Genomic DNA, 11,136 nt, shown 5'->3' on the forward strand with positions numbered 1-11,136 from the left:
TCTGATGCGATTGCCACATCACTGTTGCTTTCAATTCTCCAGCTCTGTATTTTGTACACACTCATACTGTTTTTATAATCATTGATATGACAGAAATGAACAGTTAATCCCAGCTAAACTCCCAGGGTTGTTCATCCAATCAATGTGTGAAATTTGAGTTTCCAAGTATGATGTTTTTGCAAAACATCAGTAAAAAATCCTTTCACTGTGACTGGGTTAGAAGTCAATAAAGGTCTTTTTTTTTTTTTTTTTTTTTCCTTCTCGCTATCAAAAGCCTAACTTTTCTTATTTTGTTATATCTTTTTATTACAGAAGAGTTATCCCTAAGCATCTCTGTTTCAAATTGCCAGGTCCAGGAGAATGTGGTGAGTCATATGCATTGTAATAATAATGGTGTTCGTTTACCTGGGTATTTTAAAGTAATTGATAATACTATCTGAAGGAGGAAGCAACACCCCAGGGTACTGCAGCTACAAAAGTCTGCATTAGATACCTAATGGGAAGTAATCCACTTACCTAGCACAGCTGGTTGGTTTTAATATATGTCCCTGTATATGATGTGGTTAAGTGGAACCACTCCAGGAAAGTTTCTGCTTTTTTCCCCACTCTATTTGGGGTAATGATGGTACCGTTTACGTAACTAAATGTAAAACTTAAGAACAGCTTAGCCAGTACTAAGTAATATGTTCGTGAGTGCTTTCATTATGCCTGATAACTTGTGATTTCTTCTTTTCATGCCTTAGGATATCAGCTCTGTGTACCAAATATTTGCTGATGAAGTGCTGGGTTCCGGTCAGTTTGGTATAGTATATGGAGGTAAATTATATTAGATTCCATTATGCATTTATTTGAGATTGAGTGACTGCTTATAATTTTCATATTTGCCTAGCTGTATCTAGAATGTCTAGGTGAAGTTTAGCTTGTTAGAAGTTTTGTTTGGGTTACTGTGGTTAAGTCTTTGAGGTTTTATTTATAGTATTTCTTACTATTTTTTTCTTTTATTTAGAGTTCTGTGTTGCATCAAAATCAGTTTGGGATTTTTGTGTTTTGACCACATTTAAAAACAAAGCAATCTCTAGTCTGAATTCAGCCCATGTGAACTGTATTATACCGTGTAAGAAGTCATGTATTTCAAGAGGCCGTTGAGTATACCTGGTATTTTTATAGATATCTGAGAAAAGTAGAGGAAAGCAATTAGAAAAACATATTTTAGTTTGTGCTTTTCACAGTACTTTATGCAGACAATTTTATACAAATTTTTGTCAGCAGGAAAAAATAGAGGGATTCTTTGTCAAGAGTTCTCAGCTTTAGACTTTATGTAGTTTTATCACTTTTTTATTTAAAACATTCCATTGCAACATATAATGTGTTTACAGTGTATAAGCTTGACAAGAAGAAATATAAGAAATATGTTGTGTGAACTCTATTTCTTTTTCTTTTTCTTTTTTTATAAATACCATATATTGCATCTCTACGGTTTGCGGTTTTCTCAACACTAAATCTGTAAAGGAATAAAAAAGGGCAACTAATGATTTAACAGTGGGAACCTTTCTGTTTCTATCATGTTGTCTTTCTAATCAGGAAATATTGTGGCTATGATTTTTCTGTGAGCCAATATTGTAGTTAAATACTTTTTTTCTATTACTTTAGTACTGTTTGATGGAAGTACAATTTGAGGGTCTAGTTTACATCATTCTTGAGAGGCCATGTTCCCCCTTCGCCCCAGCTTGGATTTCCTAAAGCATATTGTGAATTGAATTATGCTTCTTTTCTTATGAATAGAATGTACATAAATGCAGACAGTAGTTTAATGTTTTCCTTTTACCTCCATATATACTTCTTAAACTGCATTTTAGATAAACCTCAGCTTGGTATTTTTCACAATTCAGTGAAATGACATTCGTAAATACATATTTTAAAAGCTTTTATCATATTCAATCTTTTTCACTTAATGATGTCTCAAAACGTATAGGACATGCACACTCAGTTTCTTAAGATACAATCACAAGCTGAAAGAGCAAGGGAATATAATCTTATATTTTTTTCTGGCTCTCCACAGCGTTTAATTGTTGCTGCTGTTTGGGGAGACTGTATCTGTTAACTTTGCGTTGTCTTCTCCCCACCTTTATACAATTAGTGAAATAATAATAACAAAATCTGTTATTGAAAGCAATACAAGGGTAACATTAAGTTGCTTCCATTGTTGTTTTCCCCCTCACCCCATCCTCTTCTGGACAAACATTGCACTTTTACAAACTGTAAGTCAAAAAATTATAGGCTGCTAGTATCCAACTGGTGTTTCTTCCTGCGAGAATAGTTTCCCTCTGCTTTTTCTATTTAAGTACATTTTGAAAGGTCTGAAAAATGGATACTTACAGGGGTGCGGGGGGGAGAAATTCTAGGCAGTTTCTAACTGATGTTAAAAACTGATGTTAAACTTCCCCTGAAACTTGGGATAGTTTGACATCAGGAAAGGAATTTTCAGGCTGCCTTTCTGTAAATCTTTCTTCGTGTTCTTCTAGCTTCTGTGGCTAAGTGTGTTGTTAGTTTAGTGTTTTTGTTTTATGTTCTCTTGCAACCTTGTGTTTGTTTTCTGATGTTATTTCTGCTATTTCTGTTTGGTAACCTTGTTAACCCTTCTGGTCCTTGAGTGATGTCTCCATCACTGCCTCACTTCCTCCAGTGGAGATAAGCCTGATTTTAAGCCTTTAAGGCAGGAACAGGAGCTGCTCCATGCAGCAGCCTTCAGGAGCAGCTCCTCTGCCCAGCCTAAATGCTGGCCACCAGTACTGACTGCAGAGCAGCAGGTGAGGCCTGTCAGGGTCAGTGACAAGGCATCGCCAGGCTCTCCAAAGCCCTGCCTCTAGCTGTGATGGCAGAATCAATCCCCTGTGCTGTAGCTGCGTGCATCATCCCTTCTGAAATGGCCTCCAGATGTGTCACTGTGCAGATAACTGCTTTCGTTTTCCTTGGTACACAGGTTCACTTTGATCTGTATTAGTGTAGTATTAAATTATCAAGGTCTTCCAGCATGTGTTCCCATTAATCTCTCTGATCTGAATGTGAGAGGAAACAGTTTTAGTAGTTATGGGGAAGCTGAGTGAGCATTTAGAGCTACCCAAATAGCCCTTGAAACATCCTGTGTATTGCAGGATGCTTCTTATGTAGCTGGTGCAGGCTGCAGCAGGGATACTATCAGCATTATCAGCTCTTTATTTAAACTATAAACTTCCAGAGCTTTTTGGTGACAACAGACCACCTCCTGGGTGTTAACCTTTTCTTCTTCATGGCACGTAATTACCTGCGGTTCCTGCAGAATATTAGGTATAACTTCTGTGCACATGGAGCCCGTAAACGTGTTTACTGAAACCACTGAAGACTTCTTTTTAAACACAGAAGAGAGGCAAAATTCTCATTTAGGTAGCGCGTCATAATGTATGAGTCCCTTACACAAGGAAAACCTCCAACTAATACATCTAACGTCAGTGCGTATATCTGAGAGCCAGTTTAAATTTATCCACAGCCCTCCTATCAAGGTTGATCACTCCTAGTTACTCACATGCCAGCTGCAGTTTTAAATACAAATATAGTGATATTGTACTTTTGTACTAAATAGATCTGTTTCTCCAGAAAGGAACTTTTGCTGTACTGTTTTATAGCTGTGAATTATTTCTGCCTTTTGATGTCTGATATTGACTTTCTGTTCAGGAAAGCACAGGAAGACTGGAAGAGATGTAGCTATCAAGGTCATTGACAAGATGAGGTTTCCAACTAAGCAGGAAAGTCAGCTCCGTAATGAAGTAGCCATTCTCCAGGTACCAAGATATTTTAGTATGGTTTTGGAGTTCAGGTCAAATCAGCTATTCCTAAGATTTTGTAATGTGTTTAGGTGCTCTAAATTGATGTCTAAATCTGTATGTGTGATTTCTGAGTCTTTTTGTAAGAAAGAATCTTCTTATTGGGGGAACTCCTGACCATTTGGTAGTGTTGATAACTTGGCATTGGTATCTACTGCGTATGTGGAATCCACTGAAGCCATGTACTTTGGCTCCATGTTGTCCTTCAGGCAACAGGAAAATGTTTGTTTGTCTTTTTGCTAATGGCCACTTAGTCTAAGTGGTGTTTTTGCATGTTCTGCAGTCAAACTGCAAAGAGTATCAACTTTAAAAAGTAATCATTATAGATAAGTAGTGTTAAAATAAATTAGTCTTAGTAGTGATAGATGGCACGTTTCATGGGCTGATGTGTACGTTTCAAGCTCATTTCTTGCCTCTGACATTTTGTTTTTAATTTCTAACTTTCCACTCAGCTACTTTTTGATCTGTGGTATGTTATTTCTATGTAATTCAGAATATTTCATGCTGTTTTATTTTAGTTCTGTACCTCTACTACTTTATTTTAGAATTTGCATCACCCTGGGATCGTGAACCTGGAATGTATGTTTGAAACCCCAGAACGGGTCTTTGTTGTGATGGAAAAGCTGCATGGTGATATGCTAGAGATGATTCTCTCCAGTGAGAAAAGTCGACTTCCAGAACGAATAACTAAGTTCATGGTCACTCAGGTTGGTATTCAGTCATTTTTCCTGGAGATGAAAGGCTAGATATGTCTTCTATAATTATGTAAGAATGGAGTTTGGAGAAGGATTTTTTGTGTAGTTATGAAAGAGATAGATATACAGCCCCATGTACTAACAGCAGTTGAATAAATGTGGAAAGAATTTTGAATGCTAATTTTTTGTTCTTCTATCCTAAGGATTAAGGTTGTGGGTATCCAGAGATGCACATCAAAACTCTAGGTATTCAGAAAGATAGATAGGGGTGGGAAAAATACATTTTAAAAGAAAATCAAAAATTTTTAGCAGGTTAAACCACAACACAAAACCATCAGTTCCACATTTTTTTCCACTTCAGTTCCAGCCTATTGATTGGAAAAAATAGTACTTGCACGGTCTTCAAGAATTAACCCGTATATACTATGTTGATACAAATTATTGCATTGCTCTGTTTTGAAAATATTATTTCCTTTTTAAAGATACTTGTTGCTTTGAGGAATTTACACTTCAAGAATATTGTGCACTGTGATTTAAAACCAGAAAATGTACTACTAGCATCAGCAGAGCCATTCCCTCAAGTAAGTGAAGATTAAAAGAATAATTGTTTCCTGACTTCTCTTTGGGGGTTTGGAGGATGTGATGGGGGTAGAAGTACACTTCAGAGATCAGCCAGAGATTTCTCAGTTTAAAACCTACTTCTTTTGCAGGTAAAGCTGTGTGATTTTGGCTTTGCTCGTATCATTGGTGAAAAATCTTTCAGGCGCTCTGTGGTGGGGACACCTGCGTATCTTGCCCCTGAAGTGCTCAGGAGTAAAGGTTACAACCGCTCTCTGGACATGTGGTCGGTTGGTGTTATTGTCTATGTGAGCCTTAGTGGTACATTCCCATTTAATGAAGATGAGGATATAAATGATCAGATTCAAAATGCAGCATTTATGTACCCACCAAATCCTTGGAAGGAAATTTCTAGTGAAGGTAAAGAAACAAACTTTGTTATGTATTTATGTGTAGACAATGCATTCAAATACTTAAACCACAACTTTTACTGAGACGGGAGTGCAAAAATTACTAATAGTTTGGGTTTTGCTGGCTATGCCAGAATGGCTAAATTTAAGCTGGCATCTTTTTCTGAAAGATAAAATGTCAAATACCATGTTTTAGATCATTTTCAGAGAAGGAGCCAATAGATTTAGCAAGAATAATTGATGTAATGACTTAATAGCATGTTTAGGGAGTTGGGTCAATAGCCCAAAACCCCTCAGAAATCCCAGTGGAAAGTTAAATCTTGCATGAGTCTTCGGTGAATATCTAAAACATATTTTATCTAAAAAATTGAAGTTGAATCTGGAGTTTTAGTATTGTACATTAGTAAGCAAAGCAAAACCTGGATCTAAATGTCAGCTCTGAACAATCTAGAAGTTTACCAAGTTGGTCTTCAGAGCTCTCTAACACCAATTTTGTTGTTATTAATGTATATATGATTAACACAGGTAGATGTGAAAGTGGCACATCATTATACAAATAGTGGAAGTACCTACATAATTCTGGAACATAGGATTATGCTCAAGCTTTGTTTAGACACTTATGAAAAGCTTTCAATGTTTCCATCAAAGTGGGGAAAATGACAACAACAAAAAAGTTTACCCCATTCCTATTTTGTGGCCTCGTTTAACATAAACAAAGGTAAAAATCAAATTCGGGAGCTTGATTTGTTGTAAGAGCTCAGTAGGACACACACACACACACTTCACTTTCACTGCAATGTGTGAATGATGATAGATGTGATTAGTATATAAACAATGTAATTGTTTTGTTCCTCTTTGACAGCCATTGATTTAATAAACAATTTGCTTCAAGTGAAGATGAGGAAACGTTTCAGTGTTGACAAATCCCTTAGTCACCCGTGGTTACAGGTAAAATGATTTGCCTTTATCACTATGCTTATAATGATTGAATAGTGATTTTCGGATTAAATCCAAAGTGTTTATCAAAGTGCTTATCAAAACTGTTTCTACTACTGCTTGTTAACAAGCAACTACGGAGGCTTGAGTATTTCTGGTTTTAGCTTAATATTTTCTGTGCTCCAGGATTGTGCCCATTTCTTAATGGCTTTGTTTTCAGGGAAAACTGTTCACCCTTCCTTGCCCTCCCTCCCCTTTCCTTCTTATTCCCTGATTCCCTGCCTGATGCTAACAGACACTTTCATTTTTCTGCTGCCTCTGAATGCAGACAGTGAGAAATGCACAGAGCCCCACTGAAAACGGGATAGAGAAAAGCATTGTTCCATGCTGAAGGAAATTCACAAGCTAGTGTGTGCTATAGTTTGTAGTCATTTTAGAAGAGAATTGAAATAGAATTTATTAAATAACTTAAAATACATTACACAATTTAAAAAGATATTAAAGGGGAAATCTAATTAATGTTGAGTACAAACTGTACTGGAAATATTGTTACTTTATGTATGTGTATGTATACCATTAGTTTTAGTTTAAAACTCACATATCTGTCTTGCTACAAAGAGTTTTCAGAATTTCTAGTATTACGGCCTTGGACACTAGCCTATTTCTTTTTGAACTCTTTTTTGACGTGTTCTTTTTATTTAAACAGATCCAGTTGGCTGTATCTTGTGGTTATTTACATTAAATTCTGCAGTTAGTCTCTGTACTTTTATCTTTGGGAAAATAGGACTTCTGTTTCTTAAACTGCTTCTTTGAATCTTTTATTCCTTAGGATTATCAGACTTGGCTTGACCTCAGAGAATTTGAAACACGCATCGGAGAGCGTTACATTACCCATGAGAGTGATGATGCACGCTGGAAAGAACATGCGTATGAACACAACCTTGAGTACCCCCAGCATTTTATTATGGCTCCTAACCCAGATGACATGGAAGAAGACCCTTGATTTATTCGTTTTGCTAAATTCCAGCACAGATGAACACTCCAGACAGAAACTGAAGATAAGTTTTGGAACAACTGTCGCTCTTTCTGAATGTTGTACACACAGCGCAGTGTACAAAGTCTCAGAGGATCCTGCATTGACTTGGGGATAGACTGTCACCCAACAAGCTTTACTCCATCTCTGACTTAAACTCTGAGTAGTTACTGGACAGTGAGATAAGCCCTGTTGGGTAACATTACACCAAGTTGTATGGCTACAGAGCCATTACCGAAGTGGAATGTGTACAGACTGAATGGTTTGCGTGTTTTTCCTTTTTTTTTTTTTTTGTAGCCTACACAGTAAGAATTTTGTAATGGTTTCCTAATCCCTATTTAGTAGGCCATAGAGGACTGTTTTCTGTTACTTAGATACATCTCCCATTTCTTAGACTGCATTGTGAAAAGACGTCATGTAAGGAAATCAGTGCAGAATACCTTGGCTAATAGCAGAACGTGTTTTAGGGTTGAATATGGCTTCAGAGATGAAGGACTAATTTGCTGCTGTTAAGACAGTTATGTATGTCTGTCTTTGCCCTAACTGAACTTTTTCCAGATACCAAAAAAAAAAAAAAAAAAAAAGAAAATCCTGTAACTTCTTACATTCCTCTTGAAATGCTGACTGACAATCTAAAGAGACGACAATCAAAGCTGTGCTAGTCCTTTATTTTGTCTGTTAAAACAGAGCAATAAGCCCCAACAGTGTGCTGTTGTGCAAGGCTGGCACATGTCATAGATGCACACCAAAGGCATTTGGCCTTAAAACCACACAAGCAGTGCAGAGAGAGCGCGAGACTTGATGTAGCATATCCTTTCACTCTGGAAAAAGTTTCTAGCAGAAGGATGTGGAAAAATACATGCAGCTTTCTTCTGTTGTTTTTCAATAACTAAATTGAAATTTTTTATAGTATTTTTCTATTTTTTTTTAAGGTTCCCTGGATTTGCATCAGGACTAGTTTGTAGCCTGCTAGCTTATACCTTAATTCTGTTCTAAACCTAGGTGTGACAAAATTACCTGTTGCTTCTGCCAGGGCAGCTGGACTGTAAGAGAAAGGGCTCTGCCTTCCAATCTTTACCTGCAGCTCCTCCTATTCTCTTCACTGTGCTCAGCTTTGTTGTTCTGAGCTGAAAGAAGAATCCAAAACCAACTTCTAATTCAGTTTTTTTTGCAGATGTTTTGCTTGATGGATTCCCAGCCACTTACGGGACTTTGTGGCACAATTGAGAGGAAGCAGCAATGATCTTTGGAAATGATTCCTTAGGAGGATAGTGTAACAAAATTCTTCGTATTTCAAGGAGGTTTGAAGCCTTGGATGATAAGCAGATAGAAGAGTTTTTTTTGTTTTTTTTTTTTTCCCCCCATCCTGTTTAAAAATGGGAAAAAAATGAAATCTTTTGTGCGGGAACAACTGATCTGTGCTGCTGGAAGGTGCTGGATGGCTGTACGTATCCCTGGTGTGCCAAGCTGCTTAACTGGAGCTTGGTTTAAAATACTTTTTAAAATACTGATACAGGCTTGAACTGCAAAGGTAGTAGGAGACCTTGGGGTAGCTCCTTTCTCTCCTAACAATTTTTTTTTTGTGTATGTAAATGAGTATTATTTTTTCTTCCTTCTGTTGTTCAGGTAAGGAAATAGGTGAGCAGATGTCTTCTAAGCTGTTAGAAACCCGTAACATTTTAGAATTCTGGGGCTAGCAGCTCCTTGCAGTCACTGAACTGGCAGTAAAGTCAGCAGCAGCTGCAGAAGTACGTGCCTGTGGGCAGGTTTGGGTATTGAACCCACCCTTCCTTTTCTGGTTGCCCTTAATCTAACTTCTACCACATTTTGTATGCATCTGAGTTGATTAATCTGAATCTTGGTTTCCCTGTTAGGATACACTGAGCTTTGCACAAAACTTTTGGTGCAGCCTGCATAACAGTTTCTACAGCCGCCCATGGGCAGAGCGTTCCCACCCGTCCTGCCATCCCGCCCTCTCTCCCAGCACGTGTGTTTCTCAGGTTTGTGCAGGGGACTTGCCTGATGGCGGCCTGGTCCGTGCCACTCCTGCACTGGGGAGTCATGCTTCCCCTTTCATGCTGTCAGAGCAATATAAAGGAATTCAAGAGGGGCAGGGTTTGTCCCTTAACCTTGCCATTGTGTTAAGGTGAAGCTTTGGGACTGATTCTTCTCAGACAGGCACTATTTTTTTAATCTATAGAGACAGAACAATCATCGATGAAGTTGGTAGTCTAGTATTGGCCCAGGTGGCAAGGGAAGCGGTGTTTTTTTTTTTTCTAACTTTTACCACCCAAGCGACCAAATTTCAGTGAAGCCATTGCTATCTTCCATCCCAACTGTAATAGTGTAGATACGGTTTGGTTTTAAGCTTTCGAACTTGAGCTGTCACTTCAGGTTTTCCTTCCTTTTATTTTTAAGGGGGGAAAAAAGCCAGCTCAGTTGCTTGAAAAGCACAATGCAGAAGAAGGGGGTACAATTAAAAAAAATAAAAGGCCTGGCTGATGTCTCTCCCCATGAAGTCTGCTCTGTGCTTCAAGAAGTTATATGCGCTATTTATTCTTAAGTTGTATTTAAAAAAATAAAAAAATAAAAAGCTGTTGGCCTTTGGAGTGGATTGCCTGACAATATATGCAGACTTGTGGGGCCAGACAATAGAAGCCACAAGCTAGTAGTACAAGAACCACAAAAAATCAGATACCCACCAGAAGTAAACTTTCTTCACTGATGGATAAAAATAGCTGACTTTTTATATTCCCTTTTTTCTACCTTTACTGCAACCTTTGACAGCAGTAGGTTATAGTGTTTAATATCCTTATCCCTAGATGAATTAAGTTGCGTTCATTCAATAGTGCTATGATGATGCTAGAAAAAAGCTCATGTAAAATTTTATAGCCTCAAAAGGACACTGTCAAGTACTTTTATATTTTTATACATCCCGTTGTTTGTAAATATCCTCTGATAAGCTTGAAAATAAAATTTATTTCCCTATCACATTTGTTCTCCTTATTTACGTGAACTCCCTCTCCTTTCAAATGTTCTCAAAGTCAGTATTTTTTCATACTTCTTTGGGGCTCTGTCTGGCATGAGGTGTATACCCTGCTATGGGATTTCTGTTAGCAGGTACTTTCAAACAAAACTGTTTTTGCATTCTTCCTATTATCAGTCTATTTATTGAAAAAGAATCTTCGGTGGCATCAAGGCATGTTGTTTTGAGCAAGTACCTCTGCTGAATACAGTTAAAGTCTCAGAGCAGATTTGTCACCGACAAATTCTAACTGGATCGCATCAGTGAATACTTCCCTTAGCTCTACGGTAAGATCCATGAAATGTTCATTCTCCCCTCTGTGCACACCCATTTCCAGATGTGGAGTTTTCGATTTCTACATGCACTGCTTTAAGTAGGTCAGTGTCTAGGTTTGGTTTGGCACTAGCTGTACCCTTGAAACATGCTCTACCAAAATGCCCCAAAGCCCTGAAGTGTAGTGATTTCCCTATCAGCTTTGTGAAAGATCAGTGTGAGGAAAACTGCCTGGAGAAAGTGTGATGTTTCACGTGCTTTCAGTTCAAAGATCACTCGAAATGCTTACTTCTGTACCAATTATATTATTGCAAAAGCTTTAATACTTGAAACCAAAAAATGCACAGGC

The 11,136-nt window shown here is 37.7% G+C and overlaps 1 protein-coding gene across 1 annotated transcript in view; it reads left to right on the forward strand.

Moving 5' to 3' along the window:
- Positions 1-8,107, forward strand: part of PRKD3 (protein kinase D3) — a 35,808-nt gene extending 27,701 nt beyond the window's left edge. The window contains exons 11-18 of the mRNA XM_084512468.1: positions 313-365; positions 744-816; positions 3,709-3,815; positions 4,403-4,564; positions 5,035-5,133; positions 5,263-5,530; positions 6,383-6,468; positions 7,286-8,107. Of these exons, the coding sequence (XP_084368594.1) occupies positions 313-365; positions 744-816; positions 3,709-3,815; positions 4,403-4,564; positions 5,035-5,133; positions 5,263-5,530; positions 6,383-6,468; positions 7,286-7,459 (1,022 nt within the window). The 3' untranslated portion in view covers positions 7,460-8,107. The remainder of the gene's footprint in view (positions 1-312; positions 366-743; positions 817-3,708; positions 3,816-4,402; positions 4,565-5,034; positions 5,134-5,262; positions 5,531-6,382; positions 6,469-7,285) is intronic.
- The last annotated feature ends 3,029 nt before the right edge of the window (positions 8,108-11,136 follow it).

This window comes from Aythya ferina (genome assembly GCF_964211825.1).
Source record: "Aythya ferina genome assembly, chromosome: 3".
Classification (NCBI taxonomy): Eukaryota; Metazoa; Chordata; class Aves; order Anseriformes; family Anatidae; genus Aythya; species Aythya ferina.